Source organism: Artemia franciscana, chromosome 4, assembly GCF_032884065.1.
Source record: "Artemia franciscana chromosome 4, ASM3288406v1, whole genome shotgun sequence".
NCBI lineage: Eukaryota > Metazoa > Arthropoda > Branchiopoda > Anostraca > Artemiidae > Artemia > Artemia franciscana.
This window is the reverse complement of record NC_088866.1, coordinates 5127563-5150316: the sequence shown is the minus strand read 5'-3', so window position 1 is coordinate 5150316 and position 22754 is coordinate 5127563. Positions and strand designations below refer to the sequence as shown.

The 22754-nt window shown below is 36.2% G+C and overlaps 2 protein-coding genes across 2 annotated transcripts in view; one reads left to right on the top strand and one right to left on the bottom strand.

The window, feature by feature from the left end:
• Window positions 1–22754, top strand: part of LOC136025891 (uncharacterized) — a 99977-nt gene that overhangs the window by 37184 nt on the left and 40039 nt on the right. The window lies entirely within an intron of this gene.
• Window positions 5818–22426, bottom strand: LOC136025895 (dynein light chain 1, cytoplasmic). The gene is made up of 3 exons (XM_065701948.1): window positions 22288–22426; window positions 15555–15663; window positions 5818–6214 (listed from the first exon to the last, which is right to left on the bottom strand). The coding sequence occupies exons 2-3, from the start codon at window positions 15660–15662 to the stop codon at window positions 6053–6055; spliced, it is 270 nt and encodes an 89-aa protein (XP_065558020.1). The 5' UTR covers window position 15663; window positions 22288–22426; the 3' UTR covers window positions 5818–6052.

Below are 22754 nucleotides of genomic sequence, written 5' to 3'. Positions count from 1 at the left end.
GTATGAAGAGCCTCAGGAAAAAAAGGAACATTGAAGCCTTGTGGCTTCAATGTCTTTACGACTCCCCCTTATAATAACTTACAATCCTTAGTATTGTAAAAATAGCTATTGTAACATTTTGATCGGATTAATTTCAGGGAAGGAGGGGGAGTAGTTGCCATCCGATCATTTTTTACTCTTAAAAAGGAAACTAGAGCTTCCTTTTGCCTTCGTGTTCTCGGGGGGGGGGGGGGGGGGCTCCAACGATCCCGCAGTTATTGTCGTCTAATCTTAGGTTTATTTGAAACAAAATGGCCATCTCAAAATTTTAATCGGATGCATTTGGGGTAAAGACGGTGTTGGGGAGGAGCATATGAAGTTTTTGTATGGAACGGATGGTCGTATAAACTTTGCAGGAGGCTCAATTGTTTGGAAATTGAAAATTCTAGTTCCCTTTTTAAGATTCAAAAGTGACCAGAGGGCAATCAGCCCCCCCCCACGCCCTCTTTTCCCCAAATGCATCTGATTGAAATTTTCAGATAGCTATTTTTCAAATTGTCATAAAATCATATAAAAATTCCTCCGGGGTCGACACAGTCCCCAAAACCCAGGGAAACAGGTTGTAAGCCATGCCCGGGAGGCTTATAATGTTTTTATGGAAGGGATGGTGGCATCAACTTTGGAGGAGGCTCATTTGATTGAAAATTGTAAGCCTTAGTTCTCCTTTTAAGAGTCAAAAGTGATCAAAGGGCAAGCAGCCTCCCCACACCATCTTTTCCCCAAATTCATTCTATCGAAATGTTGGCCATTTTGTTCAAATCGTCCAAAACTATATAACAATACTTTCGGGGTTGACAAAACCCTCCAGAGGCGAGGGTTATAAGCTAGGGGCATATAACGTTTTTTAAAAAGGGGTGGTCATATCAACTTAGGAGGAGGCTCAGTTGATTAGAAATTGTAAGTTCTAGTTCTCTGTTCAAGAGTTAAAAGTAATCAGAGGGCAGGTAGCCCCCCCAATACACCCTATTTTCGCCAAATGCATCTGATCGAAATTTTCAGATTGCCATTTTGCTGAAAATTATCCAAAAATCGTGTATCAAAACCTCCAAGGTTGACACAACCCCGCAGAGCCCGAGAATGGGCGTAGGCCTATAGACTTGGGAGAAGGCTCATTTGAATGGAAATTGGAATATTCTAGTTTCCTTTCTAAGAGTCAAAAGCGATCGGAGGACAACCAGCCCCCTCCTCATGGCCTCTTTTCCCCAAATGCATCCGATTGAAATTTTAAGATGTCCAATTTGTTTAAAATAGTCCAAAGATAAAATAAAAATGGCTCCAGAACCCCCTAGATGCGGGGACAATGGCTATAAGTTGTGCACTTTGGGTATATAAGGTTTTTAATGAAAGAGATGGCCATATGAATCATAAACGAGGCTCATTAGATTGGAAATTAAAAGTTCTAGTTCCGTTTTTTAAATTCAAAAGCGATTGGAGGGCAATGAGCTCCCCCACACCCTCTTTTCCGAAAATGCATCCGATCAAAATTTTGGGGTAGTCATCACTTAGTTCAAAAAAGTCCGAAGTTCATATTGCAATGCCCCTGGGGTTTAAACCCCCCTCCCCAGATCCCCAGTGCAAGGGTTGTAAGTTATGTCTCAGGAGCATATAAGGTTTTTATAGAAGGTGTTCGTATAAACCTTGGGGGAGGCTCATTTGATTGGAAACTGAAAGTTCTATTTCGCTTTTTAAGAGTCAAGTGTGATCGGATGGCTACTAGCTCTCCATCCACGCACTTTTTCCCCAAATGCAAGTAATCGAAATTTTGAGATAATCAATTTGTTGAAAATACTTTGAGGACCACACACCAATGGCTCCAGGGTTGACAAAATCCGTTGTGAGTTATGGCCCGGGGCGTATATGGTTTTTATAGAAGGGGTGGTCGCATAAAATTTTAAGGAGGCTCACTTAACTGGAAATTCAACCTTCTAGTTCCCTTTTTAAGAGTCGAAAGTGATCGGAGAGTAACCACCCCCCGAGTGTGTCCAATCAAAATTTTAAAAATGTCATTTTCTTCCAAATACTCCATAAGTGAAATAACTATAGCCCAAAGTCTAAAAAAAAAATTCCCCCATAGCCCCCTTATTAAGGGCTGTAACTTATACAAGTCGCACATTGTTGAAATATAAGATTTTTGCGGAATGGATGGTCGTATTAACTTTGGAGGGGGCTCGTTCGATTGTAAATTGATAGTTCTAGTTCTTATTTTAAGAGTCACAAGTTATCAAAGGGCAACCAGCCCTTTACCCCACCCCCTTTCCCCAAATGCAGCCCGTCAAAATTTTCACATAGCCATTTTGTTCAAAATAATCCTTGCCCCCTCCCCAGCCACCAGGGCAAGGGCTCTTAAGTTTTGCAAGTTGCTTTTTGTTACTTGGATTCACTGAATTACGAGACAAGGAATGCAAATTATGCAATTTGATTGTTATTTGGTTTGATACTTTTTTTCATTTTAATATTTTAATACTTTGTTACTTCGATGAAACTTATATGTTAAAAAACTTGGAACTTCGGCAATCAAAACGAACAGAAATTAATAAGAAAAGACTTTCTGAAAAAGAAGTTTTAGAAAAAAAACTTAGAAATATTTCCAAACTACAACCGACCATAAATTGCTATTGAAGAATAAATGAAACTCAAAACGAACATAAATTAGATAAACAATCACAGCAAACAAACATACAACGAGTATTAATGTAAATAAATCTTAAAACGAGTAAAATTTAAATTGAATGTGCAAATCAAGCTTTAAAAAAAAACTAAAATCTTTTACTATTAGAGAATAAATAAAACTTAAAATGAACAGAAATTAAATAAACATTTATAGCAACCAAACATACAACTGATACTAATATAAATGAATAAATTAATCTTAAAATGAGTAAAACTTTAAATTGAAAATGTACATTAAGCTTAAACGAACAAGACTTACTACAAACAAGAGTTTGTTTACTGCCCTCTTCCCTAACTGATAAAAGCCTGAAGCCTACTGCGTCACTGGCGCTTTACTGAAAACTACACGCGTGTGTCTTAAACAACTGATGAAATTAAACTTAATATTCAATATGTATGGAAATTAATTGTTGAAAGCTCATCAGATCAAGATTTTATTTCACTGTAATTGTTATTTTCGACGTTGCAATAGGTACACAAGTAAATATTTGTAATATAATTCGTTTTCAGTAAAGCGCCAATTACGCAGTGGACTTAAATTCAATTTAAGTTTTACTCTTATCAAGATTTATTTATTCATTAAATTAGTGCCTGTTGTACGTTTGTTTGCTATGACTGTTTATTTAATTTTAGTTCGTTTTGGGTTTCATTTATTCTTTAATAGTAATTTCTGGCCGTTTTGAGTTTGAAATATTACAGGTTTTTATTTCTGCTAATGTTTTGTATGGCCTTTATTTTTCATCAAAAAACGTTTTAGGGAAGTTTTTGATTCTAAATAATATTAGGAAATGATTCCAACTCTGTCTCACTAAGTGGAGGAATCATAAGAAGTTGACTCATTATTCATCTACTTTGTTCAACTGGCCACAAGGAAGGAATCACTACATACTAAAACAAGTAAGTTTGTCTATTAATTTTTAGGTAGCTAAAGTTACCAATGTCCCCTGATAATACACAGAAAGTGAGGAATGTAGTGGAATACGGCTTTGTGAATAAACCGGGCCCTGAGGGCTGACACATGCAATTTTTTGGCATCAGTTTCAGCTGCTAAGTGGGCAAACGATAGCGGTACGAAAACACTGCCCTTTGCGCGAGATTTTCAAAACTAAACATCATGGACATCAACAGTCTATTGTTGAATATCAAGTTTATCAATTGTTGAATGATTGATCTCAACTTAGTTATTTTGATTTTCCTGCTGAAGAAGGAAACGATTGAGGATTGAAACATCCCCAATTTTAAGAAATTTGTTTCATGATCACGACGGAATTCGGCACCGTTTTTGTAAATTAGCACCGAAAACTAGAAAATTTTTCAAGCTCGAATCATTGCCGTTTTCTTTGCAATTCCGGGCTGATTCGGCAAATCGTTGCCGAAAAAAGATACGTTTGTCCGGCCCTTCAATTGCGGTTTTGCCAATTATGTAGGTAAATTTGAGGCAAAGTTTTCAGTTGTTTTTCAAAATCTAGAACAGGGAACTACTTAACTTAGTCAATAGCGGCACAAATCGATTTTTTTATCGATCTATACCTGAATTCACATCAGCATTGCCAAGCAATCTGAATCCATTTTCCTATTCCTGAAAAAAGTCCCCCTTCCCCTTATAGACATATCATGCATTTTTATAGCATAATGTCCGATAAGATCAAAACTTTAGAGATACAGACGATTTCTGTTTGCATGATAAAGGTTAATAAAACGATAGCGCAATTGCAGCTCAAGGAGTCCCTGATTTACCCATATCATGAAACACTTTAATGCACAACGTCCCAGAACTCTAATTTATATGTTCAAACAATAAAGAATCTTTTTCACATTGATTACTTCAAAATATCAAACTTCACAATTTGAAGATGGAAGTGAAGAAACCTTGATTACTTCACCACCGATGGGTCTCTCATCCAGGCTTAATTAACTTTTCAGATCCAACCCTAGATATGCCATGGTGCATGAGTCCTTGATTTACCCATATCATTGCACATCCCTTTCAGTTACTTGGTCTTGACCTACAGGCTCTCTTACACTAGAACTAATTCTATCTATGCATTCAAAAAACCAATACATTCATTTAACGACAATAAACTTGCTTTTATATACAATTCCGATTGATTAAAGTAATATCAAGAAATGAAAACAAACATTTTTGGAAGGGAGTGTATGACAATACAAGTTCCTTACAACAGCAAAGGGTTCAAAGTTTTAGCCCAAGACACCTCCACCCTTAGTTAAGCTCTAAAATTGTCAAAGTATGCTCAGTCCTGACCTGAAGAGGGAATGTTTTACAGCAGTTTGTGTATTCTACACATAAATTCTCGCTCTTGACACTAACTAAAATCTTGTCTATGTTGATAAAGAGGGGTTGAGTACGTAAATAAATATATATATATATATATATATATATATATATATATATATATATATATATATATATATATATATATATATATATATATATATATATATATATATATATATATATACTTCTGAGCAATGAGAGTGCCAAATTACAGAGAATTACAAATGAATAGCTTTTAAAACTTTATTTATTACAATTTATAAATTATATTACTGTAATTAATATTATTCGATATTAATACATTCAATAACTTAATAATTAATTATATAAACGTATTGATTAGTATTATTAATATTATAGAATACTAATGATATGTTAGTATTATCAATAGAATTTAATAGAAGAGAAATGTGGAGAGGCATTGCTTTTTACAGTTATGGCATTCTGTGTATACAAGATCAAACTTAGTAATTGGTTTTTGTTTTTCATGAGGTCAATAAGAGGGTAAAATAAACTGCCAAGCCATACAAAAAAAGTTGAATTTACCGCGGAATTGTATGTGGGAAAGGGGGAAAATAAAAAAAAAGGTTCAGAACCAAAACTGCATGAGACTTTTTCGGTGGGGAGTGGGATTGTTTATCTTATCTTTCATCGGCAATATACCTCATAAATTGCACAAATAAAACTTCTGTCTTTTATCATTTTTCAATTTAAAAGTCTAATCTCTGTTTAACACTAAACCACATAGTTAGATATGTGTTTTAAATGTACTCTATCTTTCTTCAGGCAAAAACGCTAATCTCATACTAAACTAAGTGGGTGGACATTTATTTTGAAACGAACCACAAAACAAAATATATATTACGGTACATTTATTTGTAAATATTTTCAAAAAAAGAAGAAAAATTTATGGCAGCTAGGTTAGATCTTAGCAAGTCTCATTCTCTCAGTCTCAGTTAAAATATTAACGAAATTGTGACCAAAATAGCAGGTAAATCATGTATGACCAATTGAATAATTAACAAAACAAAAAAATGGTTGCCACTATCAACCGCTTTTAAACAATAAAATAGCCACTTGTCCTAAGTAAAAGTATATAAAATGACGTGTCTCGTGTGTCACATAACTTCCGAAGTTTCTTCCTACAATACAGTGCCAGGTTGGGTTGTACTTTTTGTCAAATTCCTTCTTGATATATGCTGCAATGTCCTAAAAAAAAAATGCTATTAGGGGTTGTACCCTATAAGACATATAGCAATCAATTTTTTACTCGGTTCTTAGAATTTTGATGACTTTTTTCATTTGCACATCAACATACCAAAGTATGATTTTTCATATTGTTTTGTGCCTTCTAATATCGACTTCACGGGGTTGCCGCCCCCTTAATCCCTTCTTGGTCAATTTCTCAGCCTCCTAGACTATTTAATAAAAATATGCTTTTCAATGCACTATCTAGTCACAAAAACCAACACTCCTTAGAGTTTAAGTATCTTCCCCAGAAAAGAATTATACATGTATATATTATACTGGGAATCAGGGAATTTGTTATACTGTATAGGTGTATATATTATACTGGAATAAAACATATATAAATACACACACACAGGGCCGACCATAGACGTTTTTTCTGCTAAGCGGACTATTCTTCGCCCCCCCCCCCCCGGTAGACCAAAGTATAATTATATGCCCTTAAAGTAAGATGTGCAGGGTTTTCTAGTAATTGTGTAACAGTAAAAATAAATAAACTTTTATTGAGTAGTATAATTCTAACTTAAATATTGAAATGGAATATTTCACTAAGCAACAAGGTGATTTATTAAAAATGGGGTGTTAAAAATGATTCACAATTTATCTGTTGAACACATTACTTATAAAACAAATCAACACACAACTTTTTATGATGGAAAACAGATTTTTCTAGCTTTCATGTTTGAAAACTCATTGAGCAGTCTGTCCGTATTGAATTCACTTAGCACGTCATTTTCAATGGCCATGAATGCAAGCCCACTCAGTCGATCTTGACTTAACTTAGATCTTAAGTAAGTTTTTTTTACCTTTATCTTGGACCTTTCAACATTGGCAAGTGGTACTGGAAGCATTAATAGAATTCTCAGTGCAATAAAAACGTTTGGGGAAGTGTCTATATAACCATGTCTATTATATACGACAAAGCTTGAACTGGGGGACTCTCAGAGGGCAGCATATCTGCGAAAATTTGTTACTCCTCAAACAACTCGTCACAGTTCACATTGCAGTTTTCTCCTTCACTCAAGACGATCTGAAGATGTTTAAAGGATTTCTTCAATTCTTCTTTATCCACGAAATTCTGCAAGCTTTGAATGTGGTAGAGAAATTTAAAACTTCCACTATGGTTTTCCATTAGTTCAAATCTCTCCTTTAGTGAGGATATTACAGAGTCTAGCCTGACAAAAACAGATATTGACCTTAAATGAATGTTCTACAGAATTTACAGTTTCATCTTCCATCTGATAAGAATTTTTTTTCTTTAGGCGGACTGTGGTTTCTTTTTCAAACTCTGAAACAATACCGATTTTTTTCTGTAAGCTCCATAGCATTGGTGATTACGTTGTTTACTCCTTTACCAGATCTCATCTTGGTAAGAAATAATTGCACACTTTCAATTAGATCCATCGAACTTCGCAAATCATTCGTGACTTTTTGCAACGACTTATTCACTATATTTGTTTTGTGCAGGATCACGTGCCATGTTACTAAGCAACACAGAAACTGGAAGCTTTGTAGTTTCTTAGCAAGTCCCAAGGCGGAGTTCTTGGTACTCCAAGGCGGGTTCTACCAACTCCGACTACCAAATGCATTGAGAAGCTTCAAACAAGGTAAAATATAATTCTTCAATATGGTTCCTCAAAGGCAACAAGGACTCAATTCTACTCTCCCACCATATGTTAAGAGTAGTTTTACTATAAGATTTGAAACGTTATTAACCAAAATACTCCATCTGTGAGTAGAACTTGAGAAAAATAGAAGATTTCTTGAATTTTGCTGAAACAGTCTACCGCAGCATTGCAAGAGCAGCATCGTTAATTACAAGGTTCAGTGAGTGATTTCAACATGGTACGTAAAAAGCACAAGGATTTAAATCACGGTTCCTTTTCTGAACCCTAACATGCTTTCCTTTCATTGTAGAGCCGTTATGATGTCCCTCACCTCTTATGTAATTTAAATGATTTCTCGTGTTTGCAACTCTTTCAGTAATACTCCTGTGAGGCCTTCACCAGAAGAATTGGCAATAGGAACAAAGCCTAAAAAATGTTCCCCAATGAACACATTCCCATCCACTGCAATTTTGACGAATCTTACCACCAATGTCTTTTGCTCTGTGTGGCTGACATCCGGAATGCAGTCTAATATTATAGAATAATACTATAATATAGAATAACTAATAGAATAATAATTAATAAAATAATAATATATTAATAGAATAATATTTTTCATGCTGCAGCTACTCTAAAACGGGGTCTTGGAACTCACCATAAATAAATTAAATGCATTTGCCTTTCATTTACCTAACGCATTCCATCAAATTTCCTCAAACTAAAAGACTTCTATTTAAACACAAAAACAGTTTGAGTCACTTCTAAACTCATTATCCTTCATTGGAATATTTTTGACATTTTTTAAACTGAGTATATTCCATTCAGAAATAATGTCTGCAGAATGTGTGTATGTATCCATGTCTAAATGCGTATATAAAGGTTAGAGGCATATTTAACTGTTAAATTAACTGTCAAAGCTCATTTAAGTTGATAAGTATTAATGGCATTATAAGTTAGAGATTTGTTTGGGTCCAGCCGGATCTTGTGACGTCACACTGCCGCAGCGTATTCTTTCCCATTTCCAGAGAAATCATAACTTAACAATTGTTTTGCAATCTCTTTGCGCTAACGTAATTATTCCATATTGAAAGAGTCCTAATCAAACCATAAAGTAAAGCATTCTTTACTCTGTGATTAAACATTTTTTATACAAGTCTTGTAAAACTAAACAATTTCCTTAAGAGTTAAATTACAATAAAAACCTACTTTACAAGAAACTGAATCTATGTTAGTTTTCCTCCTGTCTGCTCGAGTGCAATGTGGCCACTGCCAAATTTTGTGTTTAGGATATAATATCTATTTATTTTGTGCAAGCTTGTGCGAATCAGAACAGGGTTCAAACCAGAACCGATACATGACAAGAGGGACTCGTCGGCATTATCGAAGCGCTTCATTTGAATTATCATTACAATTTCTTGTCCAACGTAAACACGTCTTTCCAGTGCCATAAAATCATTAGCAACTGATGTGCGTTGCACCAAGAGGGATTTTCAAGTTGAGGCAATTTCATGCCCAAAAAATCACACCATCCTTTAGGTGATATAAATCGATTTAGAGACTATGTAATTATTTTATAATTTTGTCTTGATTAAGTTACATGGCGCCCGGCAGCGGTCTCTCCCCCCGACAAAGAGTGCGCCTCTGACACTCTTTGCCACGCAGGGCGTCCTTTGCTCATGACGCCCCCTATCACTCGGCACCCTACGCGACCGCTTAGTTCGTTTACCCCAAGAGCCCTGCACACAAATAGATCTATACCATAATTTAGTCTTACATAGTAAAGAACGAACTCTAACCCATAGTAACTGATATATCTATATATATAAAAATACGTTGTCTGTCTGTGTGTCTGTCTGTCAGGTGACGTCATGTTTCTGTGTCGACTGACGTCATGAAGTTAGTTGTCGTCATTTTTGATATGACGGTGACGTCATTAACGGTATTTAAGACATTTGTTCACGGAAAAATGTTTAATTGTATGTTTAAATGACTGAAGAACCTACAATGGCAACAGCCGAGGAAGCTGCTCAAAGAGTTTATGCCAAAAAACTTGCTGCTGATAGAGAAAGTAAGAAAAGAAAGCGTTCCGAGGAATCACAAGAACAGCAAGAAAACAGGCTTGCAGCTGATAGAGAAAGTAAGAAAAGAAAGCGTGCCGGGGAATCACAAGAACAGCAAGAAAACAGGCTTGCGGCTAAAGAACGCAAAACAGCGCAGTTAGATGAAAATCCACCTGGACAGCGAGAGTCAAAACATATCAAAACTGAAAATGATAGCGATGATGATTGGGTTTGGGATTTTGACTTGGATAAGGTCATCAATGCTTACCAGATTTAAGTAAAAAAAAAAAAAAGGTTCGTCGATATGTACTTCATAGTGACGCTGAAAAATAAAGAAGAAAAAGAAAACTGAAAAAAGAAAAAAGGTAAAAAACTAAAAAAAAAAAAACTAATAAGAAAAAACACTCAAAGAGAAATTACAGACCGGGACACAAATGACGACCGAGACAGAGGGAATATAAGTGACGACCGGGAACCTCAAAGAGAAATTACAGACTGGGACACCCGGACACAAATCACGACCGGGACACAGGGAATATAAATGACGACCGGGACACAGAGACACAACTACAACGGGGACGCCGGGGGCACAGGCGGGATATATAAATGACGACCGGGACACCGGGATTATTCGAACAGAAATTACAGACCGGGACACCGGGACACAAATTAAGACCGGGACACAGGGAATATAAATGACGACCGGGACACTCAAAGAGAAATTACAAACTGGGACACAAATGACGACCAGGACACAGGGAATATAAATGACGACCGGGACACAGGGACACATCATTAGAATAATGAGGTATAGATCTGAATACGGATTGTTTTTCCCATGGACAATTATATGTTGCATGTTCAAGAGTCAGTAAACCTGACAATCTATTTATATGCACAGACAATGGGACAGCGAAGAATGTTGTATATTCGCATGTTTTACGTAGTTAAAAACATATATTTATATCTATCTCTATTCACATGTGGGACACAGGGACACAACTACAATGGCGCGTAATATCGCGAGCGGGGGGGCTTGGGGGGGCGCGAAGCGCCCCACCAACTAGGTGTTGGGGTGGCGCGAAGCGCCACTCCAACAGCTAGTATATCTATATATATATAAATAAGTTGTCTGTGTGTGTGTGGGTCTGTCGGGTGACGTCATGTTTGTGTGTTGACTGACGTCATGTTTTCGACTGACGAAATTAAAGACCGGGACATCGGGACACAAATGACGACCGGGACACCGGCACATAGGGAATATAAATGACGACCGGGACAGTCAAAGAGAAAGCGACCGGGACACAAGGAATGTTCGATTAGCAATCACCATCAACAAAGCACCGGGTCACAGGGAGTATAAATGACGACCAGGACATAAGTAAAAAAAAAAAACTAAAAAAACTAAAAAAAAAGGTAAAAACTACAAAAAAACTAAAAAAAAAAAAATAAAAACAAATAAACAAACTAAAAAAGCTAAAAAACTAAAAAAACTAAAAAATAAAAAAAAATTAAAAAAAGGAAAAAAGTGAAAAATAAAGGAGAAAAGCAAAACTAAAAAAAATAAAAAGAAAAAAAACTAAAAAGAAAAAATAAAAAAACTAAAAAAGTAAGAAAAAAGTAAAAACCAAAAAAAAACTAAAAAGAAAAAAGGGGAAAAATAAAAAAAATTTATTTCATCATATACCATTTCAAAACCGAATGTATATACAGACCGGGACACCGGGATACAAATCACGACCGGGACACAGGGAATATAAATGACGACCGGGACACAGGGACACAACTACAACGGGGACGCCGGGGGGCACAGGGGGATATATAAATGAAGGGCAATCATTAGAATCATGAGGTATAACTAAAAAAACTAAAAAAAGGTAAAAAACTAAAAAAAAAGACCAATTCAAAAACGAATGTATATACAGACCGGGACACCGGGACACAAATGACGACCGGGACACCGGGACACAAGGAATATAAATGACGACCGGGACGCTCAAAGAGAAATCACAGACTGGGACACCGGGACACAAATTACGAACGGGACATAGGGAATATAAATGACGACCGGGACACAGGGACACAACTACAACGGGGACGCCGGGGGGCACAGGGGGATATATAAATGACGATGGCGACACAAGGAATGGTCGATTAGCAATCACCATCAACAAAGCTCAAGGGCAATCATTAGAATCATGAGGTATAGATCTGAATACGGATTGTTTTCCCATGATGCATGATTCCCATTGATGCACAGACAATGGGACAGCGAAGAATGTTGTATATTCGCAAGTTTTACGTAGTTAAAAACGCGCGCGGGGGGGCTTGGGGGTTGGCGCGAAGCGCCCCCACCAACTAGGTGTTGGGGTGGCGCGAAGCGCCACCCCAACAGCTAGTATATATATATATATATATATATATAATTTAATAGGGATAATAATAGCTAATCAAAGGAGCACTGCGACATTTCCCAGCAGAATAAGAACTAAGTCAGTAGTCCTTGGTTTTTTAAATGATGGACAAAAAAAAAATCAAAGAAAGGCAGAGGAGGAGGTATTTTCTTACTTTGTGACCAAGTGTTCCCAAATTCATAGTGTTTATAATTCTGTATTGTCTTGTCTCATAGCTGGAGGATTAAGTTGGGACTTTCAGGGAATGTTCTGTTGGAGGGGGGAACTCCCAATTTGTCAAGCTTCATATATGTCTCTCTGCTCTGGGGTATGTATGCAGTATAGGTTCAGAATCCTAAGATTTTGTTTTTTTTTTTCCATGAGCTAGTCTCATTCCCAGACTAAAATCTCTTATATCTCTCTCCTTTTAAAAATCCCAATTTTTTCTCTGTTCTTTATATTCTAATAATAAATTGGCCTCGTTTATAAGAAACTGAAACCCCACTCTGTGTTATATACTGAGTCTTGATGGGAATAATGTATTCTTGAAAATTTGTACTTTCATGGATTTTTTATTACGAGCAGCAAAGTCAATTGAATTTTGTGTTGCAGAAAAGAGAGGGAGGAGGGGAAACAATTCCTCTCCATTTCTCACTAAAGATATGTGGAACGGTTTGTAGCTTCAAATGTATCATCACATATCTCCAAAATATCTATATAAGTAAAGAGGGGGGTTTGAAGAAGGGTGTTGAAGTGACACAGGCTCAAGGATAGGACTTTGGACTCTCCAGCCATACATATTCAAAATCCTTGAAGAACTGATTTCAACTTGGAGTGAAACCAGGCCCAACTTCAACTATCTGCACAATAAATCCTTCCTGTGTTTTTATTATGATTTCCAAACAGTCAAAACTGTAATTTAACAGCCAGGGATCCTCTGAACAAGACCTTAGGTGATAATCAAAACCATCTCTGAAACATAGAGGCAACTACCCTTTGTAGCCTGATCCTCAACTCAGTTTGAAGAGTCCTCCTGTGCAAGAAGTGGTAACAACATCTTTGTGATTGCCCTGATAACAATAGGCAGAAGTGAGGCTTTAATAACTATCATAAAACCATCCAGGACCATTGTCTAGATACTCTCTGAAAGATCATGAATCAAAAAAAGCACAGTAGGCTACATCTGTAATCACTGTATTTTTATTTAGGACAACCATACAGCAATCTCGAGAATCAACAATTAGCATTTTTGGATTTAGGACCATTACCTAAATGATTCATCACTGATCAAAAGTCAAAAGAGGTACAACACTCCCACATTTGCAATATTGGGGTACAGAATATGCATCGGCACTGTTTCTGTTTTCTGTTTCTGTTTTTTCTTGCCTGTTTCTGTTCCTGTTTTTACAAAAAACAGAACAGAAAACAGAAACAGGCTACCTGTTTTTGTTTTACCTGTTTCTGTTTCTGTTCTGTTTTTTTTCATCTGTTTTTTTCCGTTTCTGTTTTTTTTATCTGTTTTCTGTTTTGTTTTTTTCAAATGCCGCGCTATCTAGCGGGCATGATACCGAAACGCATGATACCTACCCGTACCTACCGTACCGAAACGCATATCTAGCGGGCATGATACCATGATACCGTTGATTTTTGAATTTAAACAAAAAGGGAATAGTTGTGGGAAAAGTCAAAGTCATGGCCAATTGTAGAAAAAAGCTAAGACAGATTGTCCAATTAAGTGGGCAACCCAGTCAAGGTTAATTTTACCCCTTTGATTGCCGTTGTGACTGTCTCCCATTTATGCTACACCTCTCCGTGCATGCATGTCCCTTGACAATGCCGAAATAGAGTCAACCCGTTGACTACGGGTTGACTACTTGAAAATTTTCCTCTCATGCATGTCACTCCACAATGCTCAACTAGAGTCAACCTCTCATGCTAATTCACGCCGGGGTAAATCTGAGTGAAAGAGAGAGATAGAGAAAGAGAGAGAAGCTTGAATGCTATACAGTGGACATGGGCTAGATGGGAACCCCATATGACAATGTCTCTACTGTTGGTATATGTGTAGCAGATAGCTATTACCGCTTGGCGAACGGTCTAACCATTGACGGCTTTAAGGATTCGTGCTTTAAACGGCAAACATTGGCTCAATGAAATCCCATATAAAAGAGGAATATAGCGTTGGTATTTACTTAGAGCAATGGGTTACCGCTAGAACAGCGGTCCAACAAGCCATGGCTTGAAGGCATCCGTACTTTAAGCACTACACACATACCTTGGTATGTGTGTAGTGGAGGGTAATTACCACTTGAGCAATGGTCTAACCATAGAGCGTTATAGAGCGTTGGTATTTGCTTAGAGCAATGGGTTACCGCTATAGCGACGGTTTAAATAACCTCTAACTTAAGCGTTTGACATAAGCTAGATGGGATGACTCTGTGTCTGTCTGGTATATATTAGCAAGCAGCAGTCTAAGTAGCCTCGGCTTGAAAGCATCCGTGCTTTAAGCGGTGAATATAGTGTTGGTATATGCTTTGAGCAATGGTTTACCGCTAAAGCAATGGTCTAAGAGCAACTAGGGTAAATTGTCAATTATAAATGACATTTAAGCTTGAAAGGAATATAGCGTTGGTATCACCCGATTGGACACATTTTATGACAAATTCCCCCCCCCCCCCTAAAAATACGCTAGTGTGTTGAATTACACGAAGTTGCTCATCTTTTGTATGTGACTACAAGGATTTAACAAGAAGATGTTTTCTTTCCTATTAGAAATAGAAGAAGTAAGGAAAAAACAGGAAAAACAGCTGTTAAAACAGCTGTTTTTTTTAAACAGCTTTTTTCTGTTTTTTCGAAAAACAGAATAGATTACAGAAACAGGTCGCCTGTTTTTGTTTGACCTGTTTCTGTTTCTGTTCTGTTTTTTTTTCTAACTGTTTTTTTCTGTTTCTGTTTTTCTCAAAAACAGAAACAGTGCCGATGCTTAGTACAGAAGGTGGGAGTTTTGGGGGGTTCAGACCCAGGGACGTTGTTATGGGGCTTCCAGTATATTTAAATCTCTGAGACTCATTTCAACAAGGTGGAGAACCATTCATGTCCACGATTTGCCTTTCTGCTCAAGTATTCTACAATCCCGACCATGATTGGTTAAGAAATGGGATATGCAGCATGAAATATTTTTAACAAGCTACTGAAGAAATAAATAGCCAAAAATTCTATTATCAATAAATTTCTGTTATACCTTTTCAATATTGTACTTTTCTAGGGCCTGAGTTGCACAATCAACTGCATCTTGTTGCATTTCTTCAGACATGTCAGCATTCTTGATAACAGCTTTTCTGTCAGTCATTCTGCAAAGAAAATGGTACCAAAATTGATTATCAAATAGCAAAAGAATAGTTAACAGTGAATAGTAGATGGCAGGTATAGGTCATAGCTACACTCTGCAAGGACTGCCATCTTTCCCAGGGATTCCAAGGAGCACCTATCTGGGCAGATCCAATGGATAAAGAATACATTTACATACCCAACAATTAGCTTTTAGACAGTTCTACATATTTGTCCTTTGAGTGAGACAGATGAGAGCATAATGCACTATTTTTTCTTCAAGCAGGATAACCTAGCTAAGCCCAGGGTTGCATTTTGGAAGGAAAAGGACATTTTGTGACATGCTTGACCTAAAAAAATATAGTGATCAAGTTTATTTCCATTTTTGCAAAGGTCAAGAGGCAATAAATGCTGAAAATGCGACATTAAGGTTACCGTTTTCCAATTTCCTCAGTAGGGGGGAGTAGTTTGATCGAATGATTTTGAGAAAAAAGAGCAGGGGAGGAAGCCAAGTTGCCCTCCGATTTTCGGTTAATTGAAAAGGCAACTAGAACTTTTAATTTTTTACAAATCTTTTTATAAGTAAAAGATATACATAACTTATAAATTAGCTTACGTAAAGAACTTTTGTATTCTCATGTTTTTATTACATATATGAGGGGGTTCGCCCCCTCGTCAGTACCTCGCTCTTTACACTAAAGTCTAAATTTTGTCCCAATTCATTAAGAATAACCCCTGAATCACAAAAGCCACAGAATAAATAGTTGAAATTACTAAAAATACTTTAGTGTAAAGAGCGAGGTAATAGGAGGAGGCGAGCCACTCATATGGGTAATACTTTCTGTTCGTTTTAAGTTTTAATGCTGCTGCTTACTTCCAGCTGAAAAAAACTTTTTCATATTTATTTTTTCATTGTTTTTTTTAAGTAATGCTAGTAAATCCTGCACTCCCTTCATGGAAATTTTCTTCCTCCATGACAAATTGCTCAATGAAGAAGTTCCCCCAGCATATCCCCCTCTTCTCAACCCCTGCCTCCAACCAAAAAGTATCCCTGAAAACGCCTGTGAACTTCCCAATAACCATTACTATATGTAAGCACTGGTCAAAGTTTTGAACTTGTAACCCCTCCCATGGGGACTGTGGGGGAGTAAGTCGTCCCCAAAGACATAGTTATAAGGTTTTTCGACTACGCTGAATAAAATGGCTGTCTCAGAATTTTGATCTGTTGACTTTGGGAAAATAATTAGCGTGGGAGGGGGCCTAGGTGCCCTCCAATATTTTTGGTCACTTAAAAAGGGCACTAGAACTTTTCATTTCCATTACAATGAGCCCTCTTACAACATTCTAGGACAACTGGGTCTATACGATCACCCCTGGGAAAAAAAAACAACAAAAAAACAAACAAACATGCAACCATGATCTGCCTTCTGGCAAAAATATAAAATTCCACATTTTTGTAGACAGGAGCTTGAAACTTCTACAGTAGGGTTCTCTGATATGCTGAATCTGATGGTGTGATTTTCGTTAAGATTCTATGACTTTTAGGGGAGTTTCCCCTGTTTTCTAAAATAATGCAAATTTTCTCAGGCTCGTATCTTTTGATGGGTAAGACTAAACTTGATGAAACTTACATATTTAAAATCAACTTAAAAATGCGATTCTTTTGATGTAGCTATTGGTACCAAAATTCCATTTTTTAGAGTTTTGGTTACTATTGTTTGTTACAACAAACTGTTTGACAGTTCTGTGTCAAGTCAAATTCCTAGCTCTCAAGGACTGAAGTTCCTTAGTTCCAATTTTGATAGTCCCCCTAATAAACTTTCTAAACTTTCGTTTTGCATTTTTATGGCCAAGATGGATGTAGCAGCAATTACAGAAGTTGCAAGTCTTATCCCCTGATGCAATCCAAATCAACGGTTACCAACTTTTTTCAAACTTGAATTCTCTACATTGCCACAATGGAGTGTGCTTATATTTAAGAGATAAACTAAAGGTTAGTCTCATTTATCTTAATTCTCTGAATAATGAGGGAATTGAGTTACTTTGGGTGAAACTACATACCCAAACATCCTCAATTGCAAATTTAATATGCAATTGAGTATTGCATATTAAGCCCTAGTGTTTTGGACTCTAAATCTAATTTGGTTGCCATACTATCACATGTGATGTCAAATTTTGCAAAGCATGATCTGGTCTTTCATGGGGACTTCAATTTTCCTCAAATTCAATGGATCTAGTTTTTACATTAGGGAATCTCCTTTTCTTTCTGTCCTCTTTGATAAATCTCTGTCAAACTATTTCTCAACCCACTTGTTTCAGAGAGGGTCAAGCTATCAACACTCTTGATCTGGTTATTCTCAGCAATTCAGATCTTCTCATATAAAATGTAATATCCATAGCTGTTTGGATATTGTATTAATATTCAAAGTGACCATGTTGTAATTATTTTGGAGTTATGTCCACCTACTAAACAACCTTCTTCTTACTGACAAAAAAAATGCCTATTACAAACTAGTCTCTGAAAGATTTTCCAATATCTATTGGAAACAGCTTATTACTGATGATATTAATGAGAGTTGGTCTAATGTGAAAACTGAAATTTTGCATGCTGAAAAGTCTTACACCAGAGTTTTTTTGGGCTAAACAGGCCAAAAGTTCACCTTTTTAACAACCAAAATAAGTAATCTAATTGACAGAAAACATTAAGGATAGAATTGTTACAGAAAAACCTAAAAAATTATCAAGTGTTTGAAAAGTTTTGTAACCAGACAACCAACAAAATCAAGCAGTTGACAAGAAGGTTTGAGGAAAAATTGGCTGAGGATATTAGGGATAATCCTAAATCCTTCTGGCATTATGACTCCCAAAAATTTTGCAGCATATGCCAGTCCCTGATATCCTCTTCTTCTTCTTTTTCAGCAGCTGCAGGCTTTTCAGTTGAGACTATTCAGCCCTTTTCCTTTTGACTCACTCTGTGAGACAGACAGAGCTACTGAGTTGGTTTGTCCTTATTTATCTTGAATCTGTTCAGATTTCTTGCAATAAATCTTTTGATACTAGGAGTTGAATTATAAGAGAATATACATTGAGTTCTGTGCTCTGTGTGAAGGTATGGTCAGCTAGACTCTTGGTTGATAGTGAGATTTTGTGGTGTTTAAAGCATTTTAACATTTTACATTGCAGGGTATACTGTGCAGACTTCATCATATTACATTCAAATACACTAAGTGGACACACTAAGTGGAGCAATAAATGCTCCACTTGCCACTTTCTCATTCATTTTGGACACATCAACAAAAATTTGGAAATGGTTTTATATGCAAGTGTGTTAAGCTTGGTAAATTTTTTCTGTATGAAAGCAATGGGGGCAAGTTTTTTAGTCCACTTTGAGAAATCAGTATTTATTATGGGGATTGACCAACTCCATGGGGGGGGGGTAATGTGGGTGCAATAGATTTTACTGGCACTGGGAATTTCCTCTGGGCATTGGCATAATCATTTGCAATGCTTCTAAACATAGATGGATTTCTTAACCAGTTATACAGGATATGAGAGTTATTGGCTTCAATTTTTGTAAGATAATTAATTAGAAGAAATCTTCTTCTTTCATTTACTGGTGATAGTCCACTCTACTTAGCATTTTTTGGTTTCCTAAGACCAAATATGAGACAGATTATATCATTTTGTGCTGTTTCAATTTTTTGCATATGGGTCTTTGTGCAAGCACCATAAACTATGAGGCTATAATCAATATTGAGTCTTACACATGATTTATAAAATTGGAATAATGTTTTCTCATTACAGCCCCAAGGCGTGGCAAGTAGTCTTTTCATTATTCTTATTTTTCTATAGTATTTTTTTTATTGTGTTTGTGATGTGAAGGGGGAATTTAAGCTTTTGGTCAAGTGTGAGGCCTAGATAACTAATTTGATTGTCCTCTGGAATAATTATTCCATTTAGAGTTAGCCTTGCATTAAGATTATTTTGCTTAGGGTGGAATTGGATTATTTTGGACTTGGTGGGTGCAATAAGTAAATCAGAATTTTGAGAAAACTTCAAATTGGAAAAGTGTTTTTTACAACTTTGAATGTGCAATCTCAAAGGTATACTCTCTGTGTTTGCACTGAACCTATAGATACCATTTAAAGTCTATAGACTAGTGTTTAAACTTTTAACCAAAGTGTCAATATGTGTGGCAAAGCTGAAGTCATTGGAGAAAGTAACTCCAAGGATCTTAATACTGTTTGTAAGAGGGAATAGATGGCTCCATGACATTGCTTTTTAGCAGGTTAAAGCATATTACCTTTGACTTGTTCCAATTAATCTCAAGATTTAGCTCCATGCACTCTTTGGTGAAAACACTAAAAAAAATTTGAACTGAATTGCAGCATCACAACTCTGTTTTGTACTAAATATTTCAGGATAAATGACAGGTCATCCACAAACTTGTAGCAGTCATCATGGTCTTCCATGTTATGAACTAGGAATCATTTTATTAACAGGTTTCCTTGTCAATAGCCCTAATTCTAGGGGTTATATCTTAGCCAATTAATAATAGAATTTGGTAAATTTCCTGTTTATAACATACTTTAGATAGGATGAAAGTGAATGCATCAGTTGATGCATTTTTATCCTCTCATGGATTTTTGGGGGAATTACCTTTTAAGCACAAAAAGGACTCAAATAAGTCAATAGCAACCAAAGTTAAAAACTCTTTTATAAAAAAAAACTTACTTGTCATTTCATTTTTCAATTTCTATAAATTTGTTTCAAAACAACAATTTACTGTTTACTATTCCAGAATCAGCTGTAAATAGCTTTTTTTTTATTCTCATTAGACAGCTTATTAAAAATCATATTTTTATGATTTTGATTAATTGCTTATGAATGGTTTTAGCTTCCTGGGCCCCATTAAGGGCTTAAAAAGGAATTTCCCCCAGATATGATTATTTAATGATGAAAGAGCATAAGAAAAGGCATCAAGTGAGGTAGCCTATTAACTCACCCTAGCTAAATATACTGAAAACTACAAGTTTACCTAGAATTCTACATGCAATGCATAGGCCTAATTGGTTAACTAGTTGGCTACTAGGGTTCCATTTAAATACTCTTTTATTTCCTGCCTGTTACTTTTGTATTTTTCTGGTTCTTGTTTTATTACAGCTGAATCAATTTATAGGTAGGCTATATGATTTGAAACAAGCAAGATGCATTGGCAGAATGTATGAAAAATAATCAGCCTAATCTAGGCATTAGGCCTATATTGGAAAATTAAGAGGGGGGGGGTGGTAAATCCTAGTTGAGCTGCAGTCTAAATGTAATGGCAACAATTATTCTGTATAGCCTATAATAAAGTAAAAGAATTTTTTGGACATATTTCCTTTTCAATAGCCCATAGGGGATACTCTAGATCATTACCAAAATAGGTATCAAGTGATATAGGCTATTCACTTTCTTCCAAGTTAAATTAGGTAGCTTATAAGTGTTAACTTACCTACCCTTCCTAATGGAAATATAGGCTAGGACAAGTTAGGCTATATAGCCAACAGTTTATGAATTTTCATTGACTGACTCTTTATTTAAAATTAGCCTAATTTCACAGATAACATGTAAAATCAACAAGGAACAGCAAAATAAATAGGCCTAGAGGATATATTACTTCAAAAATATATTTGCACATTAGGGGGGTATAATGTAAAATGATATATTTTTAAGAAAAATATAGCTAAGGCCTGAACTAAGTATTTAGGAAATCAGTAAAATTTTAGTTAATTGACTTCTTGCTATCTCAGAAAGGGTATAGGTTAAGAAAATGAAACTTTCAAGGATGGGTCTACAGGCTAAAGTAGCCTATGTCCTGGGAAGGTATTTTGAAGTACCTATCTCTGCTCCTTCTCCCACTAGAGGGCCCTGACCTTTGATGACCTTTAAAAATGTGTGTGCTATAAAAGTGAAACCTTGCAAAATAGATCTTCTGATTAATGGAAGTACAACAAAATTGTTTTCAGCTTCATAACTTTGCTCAATCCAATTTTACAAGGTTTTAAAGATATGTAAATAGATTCCCTAAATTTTGAAAAAAAACATTGATATGGATCAAAATTCTACTCAAATAACAGGAATTGCATTTTCAGAACTAAAGGCAGCAAAAAAGTGACTAGTAACTAAAAATTAAGGTAAAATGTTGTTTTGTCAAAATTTCAATAGGTTCAGGGCCCTCTAGAGGGAGAAGGAGCAGAGGTGGGTACTTTAAAATACCTTCCCAGAATATACTTTAGCCTGTAGATCCATCCCTGAAAGTTTCATTTTCCTAACCTAAACTCTTTCCGAGATAGCAAGAAGTCAATTAACTAGAATTTTACCAGGAATTTTCATAGTAGTTTTAGGAATTTTACAGTGGTAACTTTAGAGGGGAGGGAGGCCATTAAACTAGGACCTCTTAATCCTGTATCTAGCTCTATTAGGAGAGGGGTGTGATACAAATGTAACAAACCCAGCAGATAATGTTATATATAGCCTAAAAAGTCTATTAGCCTAAAATAGGTATCCTATTTCTCTTTACCAAGCCTATCAGATTTTTAGCCCAAGTCTTGTAAACATTAGGCTTAATCTTCTATAGCAGCATTTACATTAAAAGGAATTCTTACTTTATGGAACTTCAAAAGTACTGATACAATGAACAAACTCAGAGTCGTTATTAAAAGTCTACACTCTAGCTTAATCAATTGTGAGTGAAGATACGAGTAGAATTGTATCTATGGAATACGTGGCAGCGCCGGATTTTTTATTTCCGCCATCTATATAATCTCCTTTAGTAGATACATAGTGGGTCTATCACACCTACAACTACTACTTCTAACACCTTACCGCAGTACCATGGTGCTTGAGGCCAACAGAGCAACGTATGTGCCTCCTCCATCCCAACCTATTCAAAGCCTTCCTCTTTACACCCTTCCAGGAAGTTTCCATTTCCCTTGAATCTTTCTTTACGACACCCTCCCACCCCAAAGCGGGAGATCTGCTTTCCGTTTAGCCCTAGACAGTTGGTTGAAAAGGACAATCTTTGACAATTTGTCATCCTTCATCCGCTGAACGTCCCCTGGCCATCAAAGCC